This window comes from Hibiscus syriacus, unplaced genomic scaffold (assembly GCF_006381635.1).
Source record: "Hibiscus syriacus cultivar Baekdansim isolate YM2019G1 unplaced genomic scaffold, ASM638163v2 tig00116997_pilon, whole genome shotgun sequence".
Taxonomy (NCBI): domain Eukaryota; kingdom Viridiplantae; phylum Streptophyta; class Magnoliopsida; order Malvales; family Malvaceae; genus Hibiscus; species Hibiscus syriacus.
The window spans coordinates 318,326-346,014 of record NW_024063513.1 but is presented as its reverse complement, the minus strand read 5'-3'; the positions used below and the strand labels follow the sequence as shown (position 1 = coordinate 346,014).

At 33.7% G+C, this 27,689-nt stretch overlaps 1 protein-coding gene, 1 long non-coding RNA gene and 2 pseudogenes across 2 annotated transcripts; 3 read left to right on the top strand and 1 right to left on the bottom strand.

Annotated features, from left to right (window-relative positions):
- LOC120194377 lies at window positions 1-2,225 on the top strand (annotated as a pseudogene).
- Window positions 718-25,842, bottom strand: LOC120194381. The gene is made up of 3 exons (XR_005522963.1): window positions 25,832-25,842; window positions 10,269-10,278; window positions 718-857 (listed from the first exon to the last, which is right to left on the bottom strand). It is a non-coding gene; the product is annotated as an uncharacterized LOC120194381 (long non-coding RNA).
- LOC120194378 lies at window positions 5,984-8,836 on the top strand (annotated as a pseudogene).
- Window positions 20,097-26,791, top strand: LOC120194380 (topless-related protein 1-like). Its single transcript, XM_039196694.1, has 25 exons — window positions 20,097-20,115; window positions 20,708-20,818; window positions 20,927-21,106; window positions 21,195-21,308; window positions 21,414-21,572; window positions 21,714-21,891; window positions 21,986-22,106; window positions 22,195-22,262; window positions 22,350-22,497; window positions 22,592-22,701; window positions 22,796-22,865; window positions 22,940-23,034; window positions 23,118-23,213; window positions 23,291-23,386; window positions 23,471-23,598; window positions 23,676-23,910; window positions 24,030-24,197; window positions 24,454-24,597; window positions 24,845-24,955; window positions 25,068-25,247; window positions 25,484-25,612; window positions 25,704-25,799; window positions 25,893-26,081; window positions 26,197-26,363; window positions 26,467-26,791. Exons 2-25 carry the CDS (start codon window positions 20,736-20,738, stop codon window positions 26,684-26,686), a joined length of 3,285 nt encoding a protein of 1,094 aa, XP_039052625.1. The 5' UTR covers window positions 20,097-20,115; window positions 20,708-20,735; the 3' UTR covers window positions 26,687-26,791.
- Window positions 26,792-27,689: the final 898 nt, after the last annotated feature.

Genomic DNA, 27,689 nt, shown 5'->3' with positions numbered 1-27,689 from the left:
TCTTTAACTCAACTACCCCCGACTTTTGAAACAAAAACCCTTGTTTTCCGTCGTCTCCTCTCTCAATCAAACCATGACCTCACGATCATCGTCCTCTTCATCGTAATCTTTCTTTCCAATACGTCTTGATTTATAGAAAAAACACAAGGTAAAAAGGTTTACATGGCGTTTAACCCCGACCATCTCTCTCAAGACCTTCCACTTCGGCACTTTGCCGACCAACAGCAACAAATGAACCAACTAACGGATACCTCAGCTCCTAATTTGGTTAAATAGCGCTCTCCTCCGGCAACCAATACCCCAGGCTCACTTCTCAGACCCTAATTTCCTTAACCTTCATACTACTACTACAAATGCTTCCGAGCCAACCTCGGCTTCCCGAGCTCCCAACCAGTGGCTCTCCCGTTCATCGTCTTCGTTTCTTCAACATAACCACGGTGATGCCATCCGTGACATGGCAGCGGTGGAAACAGTAGGTGGAGGAGGAGTTGATAGGGAATCCATGGTCGCTGTGGAATCTGGAGAATTGGAGAGAAGCAACAGTGAGTTGAATAATAACAACAAGAGCCAAGGTTTTGCGGTGGAAGGCGGAGGAGGAGAAGGGACTTCAAATTGGCAGAATGCAAGGTACAAGGCGAAGATACTTGCCCACCCTTTGTACGAGCAGCTATTGTCTGCACACGTGGCGTGTCTGAGGACCGCCACGCCGGTGGATCAGCTTCCGAGGATCGACGCTCAGCTGGCTACGTCACAGCAAGTGGTGGCTAAATACTCGGCTCTGGATGGTGGGGCCCAAGGCTTGGTCGGCGATGAGAAAGAGCTTGATCTATTCATGGTATGCTCATTCAGTACCAGTACTATTGCAAACTGTTATGCTGTTATTGTTTCTTTCCTATACCCGTTTTGATTTTCTAGTGAAAAATATCCATGGCAATTCGGTAATTTAACTGCATGCCTGGAGAAATGAGAAAAATTAACTGCTGCTCTGACTGCTCCGTGATTGATTCCTTGCTATATAAGGCTGTCCGAATTTCCAGAACCTAAGCTTTTTCAAACGTTTTGCCATCACTATGTTCATGCAACAATTATTTAGATGTACGCTTTTGTTCTTTCTAAAATGAAATTTAGACAAGGGCCATTCTTAGTTATGATACTTACGGCTATATAATGATAATTATTTGTTTAGCAAGTGCATCACACAAATAATGACATGTTTATGAGAATTCATTTTGGATTAAACATATACAAATTCATAATGATTCTTAGAATCACATATACAATAGCACAGAGGAAACTACATTAATGGAAACATTGGTGTCAATTTCTTCGAATGCTTACATTTTATTGCATCATTTGTATTTTGAAGTTGTGTTGAACGTAATTTTGGTGATGATGTAGACGCATTATGTTCTGTTGCTATGCTCATTTAAAGAGCAATTGCAACAACATGTTCGGGTCCATGCAATGGAAGCGGTTATGGCTTGTTGGGAAATTGAGCAATCCTTACAGAGCTTAACAGGTACGGTCTACATATCTAGCAGATGATGTGTTGGCAAATTCCCCTAGTTTCTCGAACACTGAAGGCTCCTTTATTATATAAACCGATCTGTCATTGATTTTCAGTTTCCCAATTTTTTGCGTTACATATACAGGAGTATCTCCGGGGGAAGGCACAGGAGCAACAATGTCGGATGATGACGAAGACCAAGTAGAAAAATGATGCGAATTTGTTTGATGACGGTTTGGATGGTCCAGATTCAATGGGATTGGGGGCCCTGGTCCCGACTGAGAGTGAAAGGTCTTTGATGGAGCGTGTGAGGCAAGAACTCAAACATGAACTCAAACAGGGTTACAAGGAGAAGATTGAGGACATTAGGGAAGAAATTCTGCGCAAGAGAAGGGCGGGAAAACTTCCCCGGTGACACTACTTCAGTTTTAAAAGCTTGGTGGCAGTCGCATTCCAAGTGGCCATACCCGACTGTAAGTTCAAGGCCACCATGAAGAAATTTCATTCAACAAACAAACAAAGGAACTTTCCCTTGTCAACTATTCCTAAATATCTGCCCGACAAACTTGCAGGAGGAAGATAAGGCAAGGTTGGTTCAGGAAACAGGTTTACAGTTAAAGCAAATAAACAATTGGTTCATCAATCAGAGGAAGAGGAACTGGCATAGCAATCCGTCCACTTCAACCGTCTCCAAGAACAAACGGAAAAAGTAAGGTGAGTAACGCATGTCTTCTTCCTCGTATAGAAGCATAGTTTACAACTTTTACAGGAACTTGAACACGGAATTATTAAGTAATGCAGCAGGTGAAAACAATGGAGATCGGTTTCGGGTACATGGAAGAGCATCCAGATCAATCAGCCTGAGAAAGAGAGGATGAGGTTAAAATCGATGAACCTGATTGGTGCCATGCAACACTGTTTAGAAAGTTAAAAATCTATATTTACTGTTAATTTATAGAGTAAATTCCATTTGTAGGTTGGCAGATTGTGATTTTTTGTTCCTTTTGTTTCTTCGTATCTGTGAATAAGAATTGTAAGATGTTGCGAGGATACGGTGTAATAAACTTTGGCTTACTTAATTATTTTAGACGATAAATCTAATTACGGTGCGCCCCTTCTCAACCAGTAAATAAACCTCAAAACAATGAGGGACTTCAATTAAAACAAATCAGAGAGCCATTGTCAACCAATTAATACATTAATGAAGGTTTGAAAGGGTAATAATACCGATTTCTAAAGGAACAATTGAGTAAAAAAATGCATTAGGGTTAATTTAAGTCGTTGTCATGTTAAAAAAAATGGACTTAAGAGATTACCCTCTACATTAATATTTGAATCTACCAAGTAACTAACTGGTGCAGTGCAACATTTGAACTTAATGGAGCTACAATAATTAAGACCAATGCAATCAAAACATCCTTTGACATGACCTTTATGTTCTACAATGAAAACAGTAACGAATTTTTTTTACAAAGGCAAACAGTGTAATTGATTAGTCCTACAGTCATATAAAAGTTTATTTAGAGATCTACGGTATTTGTTACAGTGACTTGGAACTCATCACGTCGAGATGACAGATTTTAATAAAAAATATTCTTTATTTAAACTTTTCACCTCGATATACAAAAATTAATAAAAAATATATTTTATTATAATTTATCATCTCGACGTGACGAGTTTAAATAAAAAATATTTTTTATTAAAACTCATCACCTCAACATGAATGACGAATTTTATTAAACTATAAAAAATAACATAGATCCAAAAAATTTCTGCTTACCATATTTTCCTAAATAATTTACCTGTTTATCCTATTGGGGCAAAAAAAACCAACAGTAACCTTTGATAAATTTTCTGAAGCCCGGCTAAATGAAAACAGTAATAAGATATTTGGGCCTTAAGCGAGTTTCAAAAGCTTGCCCAAAAGTACAGGCCCCTGGAATAATCTGTTTACCCTTTCAGTACATGTCTTTTTCTCTATTACATATAACAAAAGTAACAACAGTTAGTTTTATTAGAAAAAATATTTAAAATTACAATAAAATTTACATCATAAGTGTAAATAAATAGGTAATTAGAATATTTTATATAACAATTGATTCGGAATTAGCCACTTAATACGTCGAAAAAAAGCTTGAACAAAATAAAAAAGCAAATAAATCTGATTACACCGACAAATAAACTACAATAAGTGATCAAACTATTGAAAAACCACAGGTAATTGATATCAGAATTGAACATCGTGAGAAAATTATCTCCAAATGCAAATGATATATTTAAATACATTGAGGGTCCAAACATGACATATCAACAAGATAATAACTAAATATCATCTTAATCAGTCGAAGGGATATCAAACTCATCCCTAATAAAACTAAACAATGAAATCGACCAAATAACAAATAAAAAAGATCAAAACATGTTAAAAGACATACAAAAACATATTACATATATTTAATTTTAAAAAATTACAATAATTCTAACATTTTTAATATGTATATTATTTTTTTTTAATATTTTTTATATTTAGTTATTTTTTTTAATATTTGAATACTTTTATATTTACAATTCAAAATAATCTTTATTTTTTAAAATTATATAAGTCATTGAACATAAAAGAACTAATTTGACACTCGAACAAAACCAAAAACCCAATTTAGTACATATGTCATGTCATTCGCCATGTCAGCACTGTACATCATTACATCAGTATTGTGAACTATCGCATCGATATCGTAATTGTCAACAATGAAAAATATCAATCAAAAGGCCATATAATATTGATTTTCTGAATTGAAATGTTAAATTGAGAGAAATCGTAATACGAGGGTTACATTAATTTTTAAATTATAAAAACCTTTGATTTTTTTTCCTCAAAAGTTTTTTATTTTTAATTAAACCTATAATTTAGGAAAAAGAATAAATCTTAATTAATAACTTTTAAGTTTTGAACACCTATTTTAAAATATACGACAAATTTTAAATACTTTTAAGAATCGTAAAATATGTTGCAAAAAAATGGCGGGAAGAAAATCATGCTTAAAAGCCGGGAGAAGCGGCAACTGTGGTGTCTTCTCATTAGCTGGAATCGAAAAACTAAAATATGCAATGCGGACTCGTCGTGGACAAACTCAAAGGCTAATCCCTTTTCCTTGGGCAGCGAGCTCTTCTTGGTTCTCAAGTGGTTTTTGGGTCCACTCCAATTTCTTATTCGGCAATCGCCTTGTGTTTGAGACGAAATTATTAGTGAACATCTTAAAGGCATTATTATATAAAAAATCCTTAAAAATTATATTTTTTTGGATGAATATCTACCAAACAGCATTAGTTAAAAAATACCTCTAAATTATTCACTTAAGATTACCTCACGTGTTTAATGGACCTCAAATTTTATAGGATATGAGATCTATCAATTTTTTAAGACAAAGTCACTTAATATTAGATAAAAATAATAATAAATGTATAAAATTTATTTTTCGTAAAAAGTGAGATTTGATCTCGTTTTTTTTGCAGAATACAAGGTCATCCTATATGAGCAATTTGATGATATTTTTTTATAAATATAATTTGAGGGTTATTTATAAAAAAATAATTTTTGGTATTTTTAATATAATAAAGCCCATCTAAGAAGCCGTTAGAAAAATAATTTAGTATGATATTTTCAGAGATTAAATTGTGTTTTTAAAAGCGCTTATGTAATTGAATTAGGGTTTTTTATAATCTATTTTTTCTTAATATTTTTGTGAGGCATTTCATTTTTTGTTGTTCAACTAACGGTCACATCAATTTTAATATTGATTATCGATTGTTTGTGATTATTATTATTATTATATTATTTCTTGTTTTTTAGTTTTTCAATTTTAAATAAAAAAATTTGTCAACACGCTTTTTCTTTGTTCTAGTTTGGTACGCTTTTTATTTGCTCTCGTGGCATGTTTCTAATGGCTTTTGGTACCTTTTTTCACAACATTTATTTTCTGTTTGGTTTATTGATGATCATGTATTGTCAGATCCCTCTTTATAAAAGGTTATTTATCGATATAATAAGAATTGTGTAGCGAAATAATCTGTTAAATAATTTGGTTTGTTAATCACTTTTTTATCACTTCGTACAACATATTGTTCAATAGAAACTATAAATTTTGTGAAAGTTACAAAGTTTTTCTTGATGTTAAATGTCATTTTCAATAAAAGTTTTGTTTTTTTTTTGTATTTTTGGATTTAATATTTTTGTTTTAGGTAAGAGTTCTTTTTGTATGATTTTCAATAAAAAATTTAATGGCGGGTTACTAAAACGGAACAATAACAAAATATTAGGTATGATTTTGTAAGAATTAAAACTTTAGATACTAAAACGTACTAAAGGTAAAACTTTAGGTACTACACACGTAATTTACCCATATATTTAAGCCTTGAGAAGACCAAGAGGACCAGGAGGAGGAATGGTGCTGAAGCATAGAGTAACAATTCCAGGAGCAGCTTAAGTTAACGTATTGGAGTCTCTCCTCGTTATACTTCGCACCAATTCCCTGAATCAGTGTAGTAGAGAGAGTGCTTTATATATAGAAAATTGTTTCTTTGTTCATCTTTCTTTTGACGATCGCTAAAGCGTTTCTGAGCCTGAATCCTAATTTCCACCGAAAGATTAGATTGGGGCTTTCGCTCTATTCTCCATGGAAAGAATCAGAAGAGCTTCTCATGCAAGATCTTGGTACGCTGATAACTGTAAGTCCTTTAAATGCTCCTCCAAACCGCTACCGATTTTCGTAATTAATTCCGATTCATGCTTTTTGCTTTCCTTTTTGCGAATGATCAGGCTGAGGCAAAAAAATATTGTTAGTATCGAGAAAATTAAACAATAAAACAATGAAGATTTAGGAGCTAAGCTAAGTAATTTCGAAGATTCAATTAAGACAGAGTTATTTCTGGAATGAATTTGTCTTCTGTTAAGTAAAGCTGAAAAAAAGTTTTTTTAATAATTTATTTAAGTGTTGAATTACAACATTATTCATTCAACTGATCTTAAGTTGAAAACATTGATGCTTTCAACTCGTACTGGAAGGCTTTATGTATTTCATTATTCATGCCTTAGGTGTGAGTTATTTCCTTTGCAATTCAGGCTTTTAAGAAAATTATAGTGAAATAATATATTTACACACACACACACACATTTACATATATAAATGTATGCAATTTTCTTAGCAAAAGAACTAGCGGAAGAGCTCGATGGGTGGCTTAGTGCAACTAGCTTGCCTAAATCTTCTGATGTAAGAGGTGTAATTGCTCCGTAAGTTGTTGTGTCACCTTTTTGTTTGTTTCTGTATAACATAATTGATGTTTTAATGTATTCTCGTCTCTGGTTTGGTGGTGGCTTGGGAAATTCAGGCATGCAGGCTATTCATATTCAGGACGTGCTGCTGCCTATGCTTTTGGAAATATAGACCCAACGAACATGTGCACCTTTCGTTATACTTCTCCTCTTTGATTGTTATAGTTAATATCACATATTGTATTTCGATTCTCAGGAAATATGCTTTTCTTTAATCATTATTCTTATCTTAAGCCAAATTTTGTTCAGATGTTTTGTTCAGATGTTTTGTACTGAATATATGAAGATTGTAATGTTTGAGCTAAAAACTAATTACTTCATCTGTTTCATTTATTATTAAAATTGACTGATGTTCAAGAAAATCTACAAGTGCAGTTCTCGGATATTCCTTCTTGGTCCATCTCACCATTATTTCACTCCAAAATGTGCTCTGTCAACTGCTATGATGTACAAGACACCGATAGGGGACTTACCTATTGATATGGAAGGTGAGTGATGTCCATTTACATTGGACTAAATATCATTTTTCTTCTTATCATATCAGATTAGCTTTGTTGACAAGTCTAGTAAAATGTCATACTATATTTTATTGAGCCAATTGACTGTGGTTTTTGGTTGGTAATTCTTTTCCCCTAATGAGCGGCTTGTGTTTCCCCCCCCAATCCCAAAGCCTCTTTGTCCTCCATACAAAAGTAGTCAATTTTTTCATCTTTCAGTCATCGAGGAACTGAAAGCCACAGGAAAATTTGAATTGATGAATCTTCGCGTTGATGAAGCTGGGCATAGCATGGAAATGCACTTGCCTTATCTTGCAAAAGTATTTGAGGGGTAATTTTTAAACATATATTAAGTAATTCTCTATACTTGATCCTAATTGAAGTTGATTTTGGGTGTGGTGATATAGGCATTCAGTGACAGTTGTACCAATTTTGGTTGGTGCTCTTAGTGCCGAAAATGAAGCAATGTATGGAAAGTTGCTGGCCAAGTATATAGATGATCCTCAAAATTTATTCTCTGTATCGTCAGATTTTTGTCACTGGGGTTCTCGGTATGCTGGATTCAGTCTTTCTTTCCTCTTAAATCTCAACTTTTTTGTTTGGCATAAATACCATATTTGTCATGAATGATGTACAAGATGTCTTCATATGTATACTAGCTACATCTTTTAGTATACCAGAAACTTACCTCACTGCTAAACCCCTAAAAGGGAAGCTGTGTGCTGTAGACTTTTATGATCCAGGTTCTATGAAATGTTACTTCTATTTTCAAACACTACTTATTCAGCTGGTTCATAGATGGTTTTATTTACTGATTATCTGTTAAAAGTACAAATACATTATTTTCTTTTTAAAGAAATCTTGTTGTTCAATGGTTTTTATCCCTGGTTCTATTATATGATACGAATCATCAAAGCTTATTCAATGTTTGGATGAATGATTTTGGTTTTCTACATTATGTCACTAATATTTAGCTTTTTCCTTCTGGTGCCAGGTTTAATTACATGCACTATGACAAGAAGTATGGTGCCGTACATAAATCGATAGAAGCCTTGGACAAGATGAGCATGGATATAATAGAAACTGGAGATGCAGATGCATTCAAAGAATATCTGTCGGAGTATCACAATACTATCTGTGGACGCCATCCAATCAGTGTTTTCCTTCATGTAAGTGCCTCAAAAAGCCTACTAGTAGAATGGTTGTTTCAGTTTCCTTTGAATATTTCAGATGCAGATTTTTTTTTTAATGATCATGCTTATCTTTGAATATTTCAGATGCTAAGGAACAGCTCAACAAGAATAAAGATCAAATTCCTTCGACTCGAACAATCTAGTCGGTGCAAAACAACAAGAGACAGTAGTGAGTTATGCATCTGTTGCAGCAAAGGTGGATGCTTGAAGATGTGAAAAGTAAAATAAAATAAAATAAAATGTTCTTTCCGGTGTGAACTTCTGGCAGTCCCAACTCATTTGATTTAATCTGTAACATATAACATAATTACATGCATTTTGCGAGACCCATCAGTTGGTCAATTGATGGGTTACTCGCTCGTAGGTTGAGATTAGTAATGCCTACTTGTTTCTGCCAATTGCTTATTTGCTCAAGTTTGTTTTGATGTTTCCGTACTTTTAAATTCGTCTGAAACGTGTTTTGGGTTTTGGGCAATGTGACGATCATCTTACGTCCCATGTTATTTGTATAGCTGAATCCAGGGTAATTCTTACATGGACATCTTCCTGGTAATGGCTTCCACACCCGAAAGAATCAACTAACTGATTGATCACTTTCTCCATGATGCAAAATTATCATTTGAGATTAAATGAAACGTAAACAACCTTAATTATCTTGTCATCGCCACCAGTTGTGGCCACGAGAAAACCATATTTGAATAATTCATCATTTCTTAATAAAGTTCACCCTATTCGAAAATTTTAGAAGTTTACTCCTAACATAAAATATTATGTTTGTCCCTACTTAGGAACTCGGTAAAGATATACGGCAAAGTCTTGAAGAAGGTAGACCTTCAATATCGTTGAGCATGCTCCAATAGTCCAACCCATGAAATTTTTTGAAAGCATTTTTCCGCCGCGTTAGCCTCCCGATCCTCCCAACTGAGAGAACGAAAAGCAATAGGTCACGGTGGCGTCTTCTGAACAAATTCCTGGTTATCGTCAACTAAACTGAGCTAAGTTTTAACTTGATTTAAAGAACTCGAAAATCGAGAGACAATATGGTCCTAGCCAATATAACATTCACAAAGCAAGGTTTTAAAAAAACGATTCACCTTGGTCTAATTAAAAGGGATTACTTATCATGGAAAACAACTATGGTCTAATAAAAAAACAATCGCAGATGAAAAACAACTATGAGACACCGACATGGATGTATCAAGTTATTTCTTAAAAATTTTAGTTTCTCATATAATTTATATATTTTATATTGAAAAATTATTGTCCCCTAAGATTTTATAAGCTTATCCCCTTAAATTTTTATAAATTTTGCCTTCTAATATAAAATCATGTATTTCTACGAAGACTTAATGAAAAAACAATAAAAAAAGGAAAATGAAAACTTTTGCCCATGTATTAGATCTAATTTATCACTTTCATATCAATTTAACATTCGAAGTTGCTCAATTACACTATTCTATAACTCTACCCCTAGCTTAGAACCCTAAATCATAATCCTTAAACACTATCTCTAGCTTAAAACCCTAAATCATAATCTTTAAACACTAAATCATTACCCTATTATCTATAAATACTAACTTAGGGTTTTAAATAAAGAGAATGGTATAGAATGACACAATTAAATAATTTTCAGAGTTAAATTGATGTGAAAATAAAAATAAAAGTGAAAATGATAAATTTAATTGTATCTACCACAAAAACATAAGTAACCTTTAAGCCTAAAAAACATGAAAAACTGAAACTACTTCCAGTCTTCTATGGCATTGATTCGTCAAGATCCAAACTCAAAACACATAAAAGGAGCAAATGGCAAAATTAAAAAGAAACGGCTAAATTACCAAAAGTATCCAAATTAAATATTTAATAAAAAGGAAAGGGAAATTGATGTTGACAGTCGAAGCCGTGAGCTTCACATAATGAAGAAAAATTAAAGTGAAAGATGTTAAAATAATATATGTATATATATATATATATATAGAGAGAGAGAGAGAGAGAGAGGGGGGGGGGGGGTCCAGCTAGCGTGAGAAGCTCTGTCTCTCAGTTCAGTCATTTTGGTTTGGCTCGGGTTCAGGTAAAATGGAAGTGTTACGTACGCGCCTTATATAAGTCTGTTGCTGCACATGGGTCCCATAGTGGGGTCCATTCGTTGCTATTGTCTTCCGATGCTAACCCCACTGGGTTGACAAATTCCTCGTACTAGTATTGTTTAAGGACGTGTTTGCTCAAATTTATAACTTTTGAACTCTATTAATTCAAAAATATTAGTAGTTGTTGTATTAGTATTTTTTTGGATAAATATTTTGAAATATATAATTTCATAAAATAAATATGATAACTACAATGTTGACCTATAAAAAGTATGAAATATAAATATGGTAACAGTTGTAAAAATTAATAGATGAGTATAAAAATTATTTTAAATTAAGCTTTTTAATTAAAATTGAAAAAGTAGCTACATATAATAATGATGAGCCTATAGCGCACATCCCATACAACACATCACTAAATAGGGATAGACATGATATCCGACCCAAAGAAAATATATAATTTTACATTATATATTTATGAATAATTATAATAATATCGCTCTATGTATTATTATTTTTCAATTAAATTTCTATTTTTATTAAATAAAATAATATTCTTTAGTAAATATATTATTTCCGGTCAGGCGGAGGATATAAATTTTTTGAGTCGGCCGGGTTGACAAGTATGACCAAAATTTTCGAGTAACCATCCCTATCACTAAAGCAACACCCTAAAACACACAACTAATTAAATTGTTCTTATTAAGTAAATATTAAAAGGGTAAATTGTATGTTTAATACTTACGCTATCATTTTTATTTCGTTTTAATACCTAAACTTTGTTTTTTTTACAAAACATTAATGATAATCTTGATGTGGTATGACATGTCAATTTTTTATAATTTTTTAATTTTCGCATCATTTTTCTATTTCCACTTCAATATTTTTAATTAATTTTATTCAACCAATTAAATGATAACACGTGTCATCGACTATGGGGATAAAATAAATAAAAAAGTAGAATTCTTGCTCTTGGCATGAATTGACCCTATACCTCTTATTTTAAACACCAACTCTTTATTATTTAAATTTTTTTATTTATAAAAATACATTTCAAAAACCTTGAATCAAGTAATTTTGAAATATATATTTATGAAATTTAATTATTTAAAATATTTAAAATAATTATGATAAAAATTTAAAAAGTTTTAACTCTTAAAATCAATAAAAAGTAAACTTAGGGGACAGAGAAAATATGATTTTGCACACAGAAAAAACAAACAAAATGCTGTCTCTACATAAAATAAGAAAATATATTGAAGGTTCAAATAAAAATAAAATAAATGAGAAGAGTGAAGACTAGTCGATTAGAAAGAAATTGGTGAGATTAATTAATTAATAAATTGCAAATATTTTTTTAAAATATACGATACCATTGTTATTGACATGTAATACTATCATAATATTGTTAAAAGTTAATGTTAAAAATAAAAATAATTAAAATTTGAATATTGATTATTATTTTATTAAGATAACTGATTTAGATATTAAATGTATATTTAAATTTGGCACGCATGCATGCTTGACCTTTCTACTCAAGGAATCAGAAACCATTTCAGGCGTCAGTTTCTCTTTGGAATTTGGTACAACTTTTAACCTAATTTTATAAATCAAATTCAAGTTAACTGAAAACTAACGTCAAGGGCCTACAATTAACCTAAAAATTATCTCCAATATTATATTTGAACCTCAATTAAATTTCTTGGATTCGCTTTTCTTAATTTAGCTTTTATATTAAGGTAAGACTATAATTTAATGACCTGTTAATTCATTCAAATAAAATATTAATTTTTTAAATAAATTTAAATATTCGAATTTTGATTGTTCGTTATTAATATTGAACAAAATACACCAAATCGTTAACTAAAGGTGCAATCTGAAATGTAACTACTTAATTAGATTTGGGTAATTAATTTATGATTTAATATACTTTTAGGTATTTAAACTATATCTTAAATTGATTTTTGGTGTTGAAAGGATTTTTTGTTAAACGTAGTTGCCTAATGTTTTCTTTGTTATATTTTTAGGTGCATACCGTTAAAAAAATAAGTGACACATGTCATTTTTTTTGTTTATAAATAAAATATTATTTTAATATATATATTTAAAAAAATTTGAACGTGACATGTGTCCTTTAATGATTTTTTTAACAGTAGACATCTAAAAGTGTAACGGAGAAAACATTAGACACTTATTTTTAACGAAAAATTATTTAGACGCCAAAAATCAATTTGATGTATAGTTTAGGCACCTAAAAATGTATTAAGCCTTAATTTATTAATTAAGGATGTATCTAAAAAATCTAATGCTTGAAATACTTTCATATAATTATTATTAATTGCACTTACATTTTTATGTAATTATTATTTTTAATGTAAAATAAACCCTAAATCGACTCAAACTAAACCTATAACTAACTAAAAAGTTCACACAAACATGAATAAATCAAATATCTCAACAAATTAAAAGAACACGCATTAAGCATTTTTATATTTAATTTAAATTTGGGTAAACTACACCAATGGTTACTAGTGTTTGGGTTAGTGTTCGTTTTCACCACTGATGTTTGAAAAGTCACAAATCGCTCACTAACATTATCATTTGTTACAAAATGGTCGCTAACGTTATCGTTTATTACAAAATATTCACTCGACGTTAACCGCTGTTAATAAATCGTTACTGCAGTAATGAAATACTGATGTGACACGTTAAACCAGCTGACTTAGCATGTTTGACCGATCCTTCGACCCTTCTTCTTCAACATATATAAATTACCACCCATGCAATTACGTAATGCCTATGCACAAAAACAAGTGGATTTCAACTTTTCTCGACTCCATTTTAACACCACCCATACTACAAGTAAAAAGATTGTAGTGATAACTTAACCTCCTATCAACATTCTGATAAAAGTGAGAATAAATTAAATTATTTCGAGTGAACTCATTTCAAGCTCTCCATTTTTTCCATGACTTGCTACAACTGTTGAAAGCGTAGATGGGCACTCGGTGATTTATAACACTCAAACTTTTATTGTTACGAAACAAAATACGTTACAACGACGTTACATCAATATTACAATACTACAACACTAGATGCATCTAGTTTACAAACACCTTACAGCTTTGCTAAGCTCTATCAAATCTCTCTAATTCTTTCACTCGTATTTTTCCTCACTTTCTCTAATTTTTTCCACTCATTCGTATTGCTCTAAAAACTAACAAGCATATATATATATATAGTAAACCGACTTTGAAGATGCTTCTCAAATTTTCAATTATTGCCTTGTTTGTCATGTTGTTTCAAATAATTAAAGAAAAAATCTTTGCCGACATATATTAGTGGTTTAGTACACTGCCACATTGCTTTGTTTCTACATTCTTCTTCATAATTGAGTTTGACTTTCTAACACTCCCCCTCAAACTCGACTTTCCATTCCAAGCTTTTCTTTGAGTCGGTTGAATATATATGCTCTCAATGACTTTGTGAAAATGTCTGCTAGTTGATCTTCAGTTTTGCAGTAAATTAGCTCAACATTTTTGTTTTTCACCTGCTCTCGTATAAAGTGATACTTTGTATCGATATGCATGCTTCGGCTATGGGAGACTAGATTCTTGGCAAGAGAAATTGTAGACTTGTTGTCGACATAAATTGTAATCAGTTCTTCTTGTGCCAAATTTAGTTCGTTCAAAAGATTCTTTAACCATATTGCTTGGCAAGTGCACACTGCTGCGACTATGTATTATGCTTCATATGTTGAAAGAACTACCGTTTGTTATTTCTTTAATGACCATGAAAATGCTGCAGAGTCGATATGAAATAGATATCTAATTGTGCTTTTTCGATCGTCTAAGTCTCCCCCATAATCACTATCAGAATAACCAACCAACTTCGAATTTTCTGATCGCGTGTAGAACAAACCATGATCTGTTGTACCTTTGACATATATGAGGATTCTTTTTTCTGCAATCCAATGATCTAGTTTCGGATTCTCCATGAATCTGCTTACCAATCCCACAACGTATGCTATGTCTGGTCGTGTGATAGTTATATACCTTAGACTTCCAACGATGCTTTTAAACAACGTCGAATTCACTTGCTCTCTTGTTGAATTCACACTTAATTTGATTCCTGGTTCTGCTGGAGTAGCTATCGGCTTGCAATATTCCATTCTGAATTTTCTTAAAATTTATTCTGCATACTTCTTTTGTGATATAAATATTCATTCTTGCATTTGTTTCACTTCAACTCCAAGGAAGTATGATATTTCTCCAATATGTCATTTCAAATTCTTTAGTCATAGATTTCTTAAAATCATTTAACATACCTGGATTATTTCCTGTGAAAATCATGTCGTCTATATATAAGCACACGATCATGATATCACCGTCTTCATTTTTCTTTGTGTATAAGCATGCTCGTATAGACTCTTCATGAACCCATTTCTCTGGAAATATTCATCAATTCTCGTGTTCCATGCTCTCAGGGATTGCTTCAGACCATATAAAGCTTTTTTCAATCAGTAAACTTTGTCTTCATGTCCCTTTTTAAAGTATCCAGGTGGTTGCTCAATATAAACTTATTCTTCTAGGTAGCCTTTAAGAAATGCTGACTTCACATCCATCTAATAAATTTTCCATCCTTTTTGTGCTGCAACTGATGTGAGAAGTCTGATGGTTTCAATCCTTGCTACTGGAGCAAATACTTCATCATAGTTATTCCTTGTCTTTGCTTATAGCCTTTGACAACTAGCCTCGCTTTGTGTTTCTCGACCTTTCCTTCTTTATTGGTCTTAGTCTTGTAAACCCATTTTACTCCAATTGAGTTATAACCTTTTGGTTGTATTGTTAGCTCCCATGTATCATTTTTTTATATTAATGCAATTTCTTCATCCATTGCATTCATCCATTTGTCATCTTCAACCGCTTCTTCGTATGTTATTGAATCACTGTTCACAAGTAAGCAGAAAAATGAAACATTATTTAGTTCATAATCGTTGTACCTTTCTGGCATTCTTCTCTCTCTTGTGGATCTTCGAACTTCTGTGGAAGGTGCTTCAGAATCTTCTATTATGTTGCTAGCATCGTTGCTGCTGCTTGACGACGATGGTACATCAGCTTGTTCATCTTGATTGATAAGATTGTTATCTTTATCTTCATTAAAAAATAGTCCTTCAACTTTCTTTTCCTTTTTGCTCCATCTCTAATAGTCTGCTTCATCGAACTCGACATCTCTTGAAATTATTACTTTCTTTGTAACAGGATTATATAATCTGTAAGCTTTGCTTCTTTCATCATAGCCAATGAAAATACATTTTTCTCCTATGTCATCAAGCTTCTTTCTGGTATGTTCAGGAACATAAGCATATGCGATGCATCCAAAAATCTTGAGGTGTCTAACTCCTGGTTTCTGACCACTCCATGCTTCGTTTGGCGTCAAATACTTCACACTTTTTATTGGACATCTGTTCAATAGGTAAACTGCACATCGAACTACTTTAGCCCATAAATTTCTTGGTAGATGTTTACCTTTTATCATGCTTCTTGCCATGTCCAGGATTGTGCGATTCTTTCTTTCTGCAACTCCACTTTGTTGTGGCGTGTATATGGCTGTCAGTTGATGGATGATGCCATGCTCCTTACAGAATTCATCAAATAACTTTGATGTATATTCGCATCCTCTATCTAATCTGAGTATCTTCAAATATTGACCGCTTTGTTTTTCTATCATTGCTTTAAATTCTTTCAATTTTTCCAGTGCTTCTAACTTTTCTTTTAAGATATAAATCCAACATTTTCTACTAAAATCATCAATAAAAGTTAGGTAGTACCTGTTACCTCCAAGAGATGGTATGTCAAAAGGACCGACTATATCTGTGTGTACTATCTCCAGTAGTCTTCGGGCACGCCAGGATCTACCAACTTCAAAGCTTTGTCTATGTTGCTTTCCTTTGATGCAAGCCTCACATAATTGATTTGGAGGGTTGATCTCTGGTATTCCTTTCACCATGCTTGTTTTTTATAACAACTTCAATCCAGAAAATCCAAGATGTCCATACCTTAGATGCCATAGCCATGAATTATCTTTGATCGCGGTTTTCATGCACTTGACTTCTCCCGACTCGATATCAATTGTAAAGAGACGATTTCGAGTCATATCAACTTAGGCTATCAATTCTCCTTCTTTATTTTTGATGGCAAGCGAACGATTCTTCATCTGCACTTCATATCCTTTTTCCATGAGTTGACCAAAACTGATGATATTGCTTTTCAAAGCAGGTACATAATAAACATCTGAAATGTATTTCTTTTCTCCATTTCTCTGAGTAATCATGACTTCACCTTTTCCTTTTAGTTCTGCGTGCGAGTCATCTCCGAACGTTACTCATCCATGGATTGTTTCATCTAATTTCACAAATAGTTCCTTTTGACCACACATATGGTTACTGGCACAATTATCAAGATACCAAATATTTTTCTTGAATTCTTCATTTCCTTTGTAAGTCAGGAATATATGAGATTTTTCAATTTTTTCTTCTTCAACTGTTGCTACGTTATTTCTTTCTTCTTGTTTAGGAGCAGATCTACACTCATAACTATAATGACCATACTTATTGCAATTATAACATTGTACCTAGAATTTATTTCCTTGTTGATATCTGCCTCTACCTCGGCCTCTAAATCCTCATCCACGACCTGATGTTGGATTGCTTTTACTCATTTGATCGGTGCCATATGATCGACCACCACGTCCACGAGTTCCTCGTCCTCCTCTGTATCTACCACGATAACCACCACGATTTCCTCGTCCTTGTGTGTAGCTGCTGCTAGCTTCTCCTTCGTTGACATTCATCTTGCTTTGTAGGGCTTGCTCATTCGTCCTCTGATACCACTTGTTGGAAGCGTAGATGAGCATTCGGTGATTTATAACACTCAAACTTTTATTGATACGAAACAAAATACGTTACAACGACGTTACACCAATATTACAATAATATAACACTAGCTGCGACTAGTTTACAAACACCTTATAGCTTTGCTAAGCTATCTCAAATCTCTCTAATTCTTTCACTCGTATTTTTCCTCACTTTCTCTAATTTTTTTCCATTCATTCGTATTGCTTTAAAAACTAACAAGCATACATACATATATATATATATATATATCTAGTAAACCGACTTTGAAGATGCTTCTCAATTTTTCAATTATTGCCTTGTTTGTCGTGTTGTTTCAAATAATTAAAGAAAAAATATTTACCAACATATATTCGTGGTTTAGTACACTGCCACATTGCTTTGTTTATACATTCTTCTTCATAATTGAGTTCGACTTTCTAACAACAACAATGAACATCCTTTTTGCATGAACAGTGAACATCCATTTATGTTTCAGCTATAGAAAGTAACATAACTTGCACATTATGTAAAACTAAACGTACTTGGCAATGCGCGCACCCAAGATCTCAATATGGTTAAACGGTTAAACCCCAAATTTCATTGTGTTTTAAATGTATGTAAACTTAAAAGAAAGGACACCAATACCAAGGACGTCAATGAGTTTGACTTTTGGTAAACCCACAAGCTATTGTAGTTCCAATGGTGTTGTGTTCATGAAACAAAATTTCCAAGCAAAGGAAGTTGCACCTTACAAGGATGATCTTGAGTTGTTGACGCAAAACAGAGGCAACGCCATGTAACACCTTGCGAGGATGATATTGAGTTGTTGGCGCAAAACAGAGGCAACGCCAGGAACCGATATAAAGAAGAAGAATTATGAGTTAATAATTCTGACATGTTCTATTATTTAAAACAGAAATAATGGCGCAAAACGCCATGCAACGCCATGAAACAATCATCACATTGTCAGCAGTTGATATCCTTGTACAAGGAGTTAATCTCAATGGTGGTTTGGGCAGTTGATGAGAGAGTTCTATTTGCCCTCTCACAAGTGGCCCTCAACCTCCTTAAAGCTCTAGGGTTGCCACTGATGTCGTTATTTTGGTTGTGGATGATGGGTTTGTGAATTATAATTTTTTATTCACAAAAGAAGAAGAAGAAAAAAAAAAGAAAAAAAGATGAAAAATAAAAAGAAGGGTCGGTCAAACATGCTGAGTCATCTAGTTTAACGTGTTGTGTCAGTATTTCATTACTACAGTAATTGTTTATTAACGGCTGTTAAAGTCGAATGATCATTTTATAACAAACAATAACATTAGTGACCATTTTGTAACAAATGATAATGTTAGTGAACGATTTGTAATTTTTCAAACATCAGACGTTAGTGACCATTTTGTAATAAATGATAATATTAGTGACCGATTTGTAATTTTTCAAACATTAATGGTAAAAGCGAACACTAAATCAAACATTAGTGAATATTGGTATAATTTACCCTTTAGATTTTAAAGTGCATCTTTCCGAGTTCGAACCGAGTCAGAGGGACGAAAGTTTCGTGCTATTGTCCGTTACATTAGAACTAATGCGTTATTTTCGACTTTGGACTGCACAGAAAAGTAGGCTTCTTTTAATTTTGTCCGCACGTCAGTGTCATGCATTATAAAGATCAGAGTGGTCTCCATCCTCGTATCGTGGAAGTCTCACGTGTTGCAGTTTAATATATGATTAAATAAAAATGTTATTGATTTTATTATTTTTTTAAAAATAAAATCAGTAAAATTTATCAGAAATATTATTATTTTTATTTATTTTATTATTATTGGATATTTTATTGGGTTTGGTAATATAATCGATAGAAAAATAATATTTTAAAGTGCTTTACCGGATATATTACCAAACTCGGTAAAGCTCTCAATAATGTTTTGGGTAAAAATAATAATGTTTCCGGTAATTTTTACCGGTTTTATTAAAAAAATAACAAAATCGTTAGCGTCTTTCCTTAATCGTATATTAAGCCATTAGTGAAAGTACTTTTGAAATATTGAAAAATTAACCCAATGAAATTTAAAGTTTTAAACTAATTTTAATTAAATATTTTGAAATTATACAATACATTAAACACGTTTTATATCATTATCTTTAAAACTTTCATATTTTCATATAAACATTATATTTTACGTATTAAATTATTAGCAAATACCTTGTGTTTTGTTTAAATTCGCGTGAGCCTTTTAACACTATTCCTTCGCTTAAGAAGCAAGAAACCGTCTAGCGAGTGCTGTTCACTCACTCAAACGAGGTGAGGATTATAACTCAACTTTTGTTGTCATCTTTTAGCAAAGTTAAGACAGCTGTCGGCCGAGCTTTTGTCAGAGGGACCCACATTTCAGCCCCTGTGAACTCAAAAATGTGCTTATCATTGGGCAATGCCCTTATCATGATACGCTACAATACTTATCCTCGAAACTGCTGCTACCCTATATAATCCCCCGTCTGTCTTAGTCCCTTTAGAATCCAAGAAGCGGCATCCCCTTGGAAAAAGAAAAGAAAAACAAGGAGAGAAAGCTCTGGTTCTTTGTTTCGTCGATTTGCTCTCTGTTTGCCCAAGTAAGCTCTTTCTTCATCGTTTTCTTCTTTTACCTTTATATGTTTTTTTCTCTCTCACATGAAGTTCTGTTCACATGTTCTTTTCTACACATCCTACTTTACAACAACTTGAATTTCAACACACTAACTAAAGTTACTTTACTGTTTTTGATCGTTTATTAAAAAAACCCCTTGTTTTTTTTGGGGAATTTCGTTCTTGTAAATCTGTACTTCCGTTCTTTTCGATCTGTTTTTTTCCACTTCTGAGATTTTCATCAGTAGTTTCAATCAATTACCTCTGATTTCTGAATTCCTGATTACGTTTTGAAAACGTGTTCTGATGTTTTGCTTTCATTTTAAAGCTCCATCACGGCATTGCCGTTTGGTGTTTGTTTGTTTGTGCCTGTCAAGCGTTTAACCCAGGATTTGAGAGTAAAAAGACAAACCTTGAATCCATTGCTTCATATTTTAATCATGTTAGACAATATATTGTAAAAGAAATAACATATAAATAAAAAGAAAAAAAAGAAGCGGTCCCTTTGTCAGTTATGTTTATTTGTCTTATGTGAGAATCTCTCATTTTCATTTCAATTAATTGAGCTTCATTGTAAAGTTGCAGAGATAAAGAAGGTTTAGTTTCAATGACGACTTCGCTTAGCAGAGATCTAATCTTCCTGATCATGCAGTTCCTCGATGAAGAAAAGTTCAAGGAAACTGTTCACATGTAAAATTTCAACCCAAACACCAAAAGCACTACCGTTAATGATATATTTTTTTCCCTTTTAGTAGTTTGCGATTGTTTTAATATGCCAGTTTTCAACGTTTTGAACAGCCTTCAGCAGGAATCAGGGATGTTTTTCAGCGCGAAGCACTTTGAGGACCTGATCCTCTGCGGAAAATGGGAGGAGGTCGAGCAGTATCTTTCTGGGTTCACTAAAGTCGATGATAATCGCTATTCCATGAAGATATTTTTTGAAATCCGCAAGCAAAAATACTTGGAGGCATTGGACAAGTAAAATCAAGAGTCTTTTGATTATCCTTTTTGCTGTAGTTCATCTAATTATATTTTCTATGCTTTTTTATGGTATTACATTGATCAGGCTTGATAGGACCAAGGCTCTCGATATCCTCACCAAGGATCTTAAAGTTTTTTCCTCTTTTAATGAGGATTTATTCAAGGAAATCACTCAGCTCTTGACATTAGATAATTTTAGGTATATGTTCTGTTGATGTTTTGCGAATTTCATTGTTTCTTGTTGGTTAAAACTCTATGAACATTTCCCTCAGGTGGACTTTAGTAACTTACTCATTTTCCGCAGGGAGAATGACCAACTATCAACTTATAGAGATGCAAAGACAGCAAGATCGATTATGTTGATTGAGCTCAAGAAGCTTATTGAGGCAAATCCTCTTTTATGTGATAAGCTGCAGTTCCCTAACATTAAAAGTTCGAGGTTACGAATGCTCATTAATCAAAGGTAAACTTCTCTTTGACGATCATTAAAGTGAAAGAGAAGAGACTGTTCTCTTCTTGATTGAATCAAAATTACTGTTATTTTTTGGATTTCTAGAAACTTTCATCAATAAAAGGTAAATTAATTTCAATTTGCATCTGACAGCTTAAACTGGCAACATTCCCTTTGTCCAAATCCTAGGCAAAATCCTGATATCAAAACTCTTATGGTGGATCACAGTTGTAGAAATTCCACTGATCCATACACACAACTAGCAGCAAACAATCAGCTTATGATTTCTGCACAAAAAACAGAAGGCTTCATTCCAGTGTCTGCAAATGGGGTAAGCATAAACAACTGGCTTGGTTTTCTGATCATCTTTTGCTGAATTCCACCATATAAAGTAAACACTTTTTCATATCTTCCTCTTGTGTAAGTCATTCCAACCTGCATCAACATCAGTTCAAGTTCCTTTAAATGTGTGGGTGACAACTCCTTCAAACATGAATCACCAATTAGTTTCTGGAGGAGTTGGCCTTGGTGGTCAGTCAAATCCCAGTAAGTAATCAGTTATATTTTACAAGCTATAACTAGAGGTTTAAAACATAATTTCTCATTTCTTTATCTGTTCTATTGTGAGGTCTAGCTGCTGTGTCAAAGGGTCTCTTAGGGTCTGATATGTCAATGGCAAGGGTTTCTGCAGTTTCTGACAGGGTGAGTGTGTTATACTCTAAGTACATCAGTACACTTCTGTTTTAGTTATAGCCTACTTATATCTGAAGTTTTGTTCATGTTGGTCAGATTATAATTCCGGGAATGAATCCCTCTCAGAATGGTTTTCAATTTAACATGACTGAAGAATTGCCTAAGACTGTCGCTCGCACATTGAACCAAGGATCAGTTACCACGAGCATGGACTTTCATCCTGTTCAACAAACTCTCCTTCTGGGTTAGATTTACTTTTACGATCTTTATTTCAGATTATTTTTTTGTTTGGTTGGCTTGATCGTGACTAATATCTCCTTGTATGATGTTACTATCAGCTGGAACAAACATTGGGGACATAAGTTTGTGGGAAGTTAGTTCAAGAGAGAAGTTAGCTTCAAGAAACTTTCAGGTGTGGGATATTGGAGCAAGTTCGATGGCATTAAAGGTATGTCTCTTTTGAAAATAAGGAAAAGAATCTAATGAGATTATAGCTGTTTTCATTTTTTTCCAAGATGATCTCAACAATTTTTGCAACACAGGCAGCTTTAATCAAAGATCCGTCTGTCTCAGTAAGACGTATACTATGGAGCCCTGATGGTTCTTTGTTTGGTGAGATTGAACATATGGCATCACTTTAGTGTTTGAAATAGCTTACCAATTTAGTAGCAATATTTTCTCTTAAGTTGTTGCTTTCTTTCCAAGCAGGAGTTGGATATCTAAACATATGCTGCAGTTGTACACTTATTTTGGAGGGAATGATGTTAGACATCATTTGGAGGTGTGTTCTCATATCTTCTTCCTACAATGTAGTACACTATATTATTATCTAATTTTCTAAAAGATATTACATTTGATTTGTAGATTGACTCTCATGTTGGTTCTGTAAATGATCTAGCATTTTGTAACCCCTCTAAGCAACTATCGGTTATTACTTGTGGTGATGACAAGACCATCAAGGTTCGTTATGATTGAATAGTTATATATTCATTTATAATGAGAATAACAGAACTTCTATACTAATTTCTTGAGTTCAGGTGTGGGACGTAGGTACTGGCGTTAAATTATACACATTTGAAGGTCATGAAGCTGCGGTACATTCTGTCTGTCCTCATTACAAAGAAAATGTTCATGTAAGGCCTATGCTTGATACACAGGTTTTTTGTTGTTGATATTTTCTTACTTTGCATCTTGTGGCTTATGATTTCGCTCTTCAGTTTTTCTTTTCAACATCAGTGGATGGCAAGATAAAGGCATGGTTATATGACATGATGGGATCCAGGGTGGATTACCATGCTCCTGGTCGCTCCTGTGCAACAATGGCCTATAGTGCTGATGGAAAAAGGTTCATATATAGGAAGTCATATTTTCACTAGTGTTATTTTCATCATTTTCCTGTTTTATGAACAATGGCTTATGTAGGTTGTTCTCATGTGGAACCACAAAAGAAGGGGAGTCACACATGGTTGAATGGAATGAAAATGAAGGTACTGTGAAGAGAACCTACCAAGGATTTTACAAACGTTATTTGGGTGTTGTGCAATTTGATACTGCCAAGAATCGTTTCTTGGCAGCTGGTGATGATTATTCAATTAAATTCTGGGATATGGAAAATTGCATTCTTTTATTGACTGTTGATGCTGAGGGAGGATTACCGGTTAGTTCACTTTTAATTTTCATTTATGTAGGCTGTGGATAAATGCTTGAATGAATATTACATATTTTGCACCATAAGATTCACAGTTCACTCTGCTGATAAATTTTTCTGATTTCAAGGCAAGTCCTCGTATCCGTTTCAACAAGGAGGGTTCCCTGTTGGCTGTTTCTGCAAATGAGAATAAAATAAAAATTTTGGCGACTGTTGATGGTCTTCGATTGATGCGAACATATGAAACTCATTCCCATATTGCTCCAAGACCACCTCCATCTGATGCTCCAGCAATGGTAATTAACTTATTCTGGAATTCTTAAATTGCCAATACAGTATAGTCTATGGAAAATGCTTTATAAAAGCGATAACCTGAGGTTCATTTCCTTCTCAACCGTGACCTTCAGTCTTTAAATCCTCTTTTTTACCTTTTATTTTGGCATTGATTCTCTTTCTTCTTTCCTTTTCTCATCTCAACTCTCTAATGAATCTTGGTCTATTCAAGTTTATTCAATATAATTTTAAAACTAATATTTTTGGTGCATTTGCTAGAATGGTGACTCAAAAAAGTCGGAGGATACAAGAGCGAAATCAACGGAAGAAGTAAACCCAGTAAGAGCAGGCCAACTCACTGAAATCAGCACACCTGCTCAATTTCGTGCTCTCAAACTCTCAGCTCGTTTCCAAACAGATAGGGTATGATTTTCACAGATCAAAGTTTATCACTGAATATTTTGTTGATACTGAGTATCAATAAATTTTATTCAGTTACTTTTTAATTGCTTAAAACAACTTTAAAAGAATTGAATGTAATATCTGAATATACTGATGGAGTCGACCATCAGAACTAATGCATAGAATTTTCCTCAGAAACTAATGAACTGTTTGTTTTCTTGTAGTAGCCATAAATTTCTGATAGGCTTCTTTTTGTTACTTGCTTCAGATCGGAAGGTTGATTTATACTAATTCAGGTAATGCCCTTTTGGCATTAGCATTTAACGCTATTCATTTACTGTGGAAATGGCCACAAAATGACCTCAATTTGAGTGGGAAGGTAAAGAAATTGCCTCTATATCATATGAATCTCCTAATCAATCTGAAGAACCTAATGAACAGAAAAGTGCTAACTTTTGATTTGGTTATATTCTATCAAACTATTTGTGTAGGCAACAACAAAGATTACCCCTCAACTAGTGCAACCGGCATCAGGCATATTGATGACCAATCATCTTATCGAGGGTAACTCGGTTGAAACTGTGCCATGTTTTGCATTATCCAAGAATGACTCCTACATCATGTCTGCATCAGGAGGCAAAATTTCATTGTTCAACATGATGTCATTTAAGGTAATTTTTTCAAATCATGCGATCAATTACTTACAATGGTTTAGGTGTGTTAAAATTTGCTCTATGTTTTCGAAGGTATTATTCCAGGAAAGATGGTTCTAAACACTTGTATAGTTTGCAACATAAAATGTTCTTATAGAACAAAAGAGGCATTATCCGAATATCCCCATTTGAATGGTACTGAGAAGCGTATTGAATTTTGTTAACCACTTTAGACTTTTTGTGAATAACTACAGAAAATGATAACATTCATGTCTCCGCCACCTGTGGCAACATATCTTGCTTTTCACCCTCAAGATAACAATATAATCGCTATTGGCATGGATGATTCCACAGTTTACATATACAATGTTCGTCTAGACGAGGTATGTTTTATCTTTATTAGGGAAGGACAAATTTCATCATCTATAAGCACAAAAGAGAACTCATTGATGTTCACATTTTTTCCTATAAAAGGTCAAGAGCAAGCTTAAGGGTCACTCTAAGAAAGTCACTGGTCTTGCCTTTTCCCATCTGTTGAATATACTTGTTTCTTCTGGAGCTGATGCTCAGGTAAAGTTCCCCCTCCTGAAATGCATACATACGAAAAACTGTTGGTTCGATGTCCCACCAGGCATGAAATCTTTTATCTTGTTCATATCACAGATCATCGTGTGGGACTTGAATAATTGGGAAAGGAAGAATGGTTGTTTCTTGCAAACTGCTGCAGGAAGGACGCCAACCGCAAGGTCAGACACCCAGATACAGTTTCAGCAGGATCAGACACATTTGCTGGCTGTAAACTCAACTCAACTCGCCATATATGATGTGAGGAAACTGGAGTGTATAAAGCAGGTATGTATATATATGCCAATGGAGTTCTTTGTTAGCAAAAAAAGGAAAAACAGATGAAATTGGAGTATCTGTTCGATTGAAAGTTTTAAAATTGGAATGTTACGTGTCGTTTCAGTTGGCCATTGGAGAATCTTCTGCACGAATCACCCATGGAATATTTTCATGTGATAGCCAGTTGGTGTGCACCAGTTTCATGGATGGAACAGTGCGCATATTCAGTTCCTCAAACCTTCAATTACAGTGCCAGATAAGTCCCACTGCCTATCTGGCATCCGATGTCAGGTAATATCTTCAACTATAACTATATTGCTTCCATTATTTTTCTTGTTGATGATAAATGGATGGTTATTTGCTATTTAACACATGTTTTGTTCATCTATGGCAGCCCAACTGTTCATCCACTTGCAGTTGCTGCCCATCCCCAAGAACCCAACCAGTTTGCCATAGGCCTAACCGATGGCAGTGTTTATGTGTTTGAACCAATTGAATCTGAGGGCAAATGGGATGTTGTTCCCCAACCGCAACGCATTGAGAGTGGATCGGCAAGTACCATTGCTCCGCAATCTGCAGTCTCGGATCAACCCAAACCCCAACCCCAGGGCTGATAAATCTGCTTTGCTTTATCGAACTCTTGAATATATAATTAGGTTATATAGTTCTTCTTTCTTAATGTAATACCTGGTAGACCTAGGCCAAAGTGAGCTTGTAGACTCAGTTTCTCTTCTGTTCCTGTATTAGCCAAAAAAATGTAAAACCCTATAGACTGCTAGACTTTTATCTTTTTCCTATATGAAACTTGGTTTCTCCTTCTAAAATGGTATTTTCACTTTTAGTTGGTATTTCATTCACCAGCCTCTGATTTTTTTAACTTCATGAAGCATCATATATGCACAAACGCAGTTGAGCTTTTGTATGGCTTAGCTCTAGCTCAATTCAGTATTCGGCACCATAAAAAGACACTCCTATCTTGTTGCTTCCAAACATGCTCTGGGTCAGTTGTTGATACCAAGATTCCAACCAGAGGGTTAATAATTTCTAGTGAACATCTAACGTTTTTCAGGGAGGGATGAAAGGAAGAAAACTCTGCCTCATCTTTTTCTAACTAAATTCATTCGAGGAGGAAATCCCTACTGATCTTTTTTCTTCTGTTGGCTGCTGCTGCTGCCTGTAGTCTTATTATTATTATTATTGTTTTGTTAGTAAAGTTGATTATGCATCCAAAGTTATCATAACTCTTTTTAATAGAATTCTGCAAAACTTGCAATAAAGTTGAAATAAAGAACAAAAGGTAAAGAGAGAGTCTTTGTGCTTTTAGTTTTGATTCCTTGGTAATTTTGGCAATACATATCTGCACTTGAATGTTTTTCTTGTATCGGTTGGCAAAAAAATTCTGAATTTGGTCCAAACTTTATTAAGAAAGGCAAGGTTATTGTTGCTTCAATCTGTTAAAGGCAAATCAACTGGTGTTGCTCGGCGAAAATCAGTCATGTTGGGCTGAACCTTTAACACTAGACCATCTAATTTGGACATGACTGGTTTCCAACAAAATAATTAATATAAGATAGTGACAACTTAAAGAAACCAAAGCGAAACCTAAAGAACAATGGT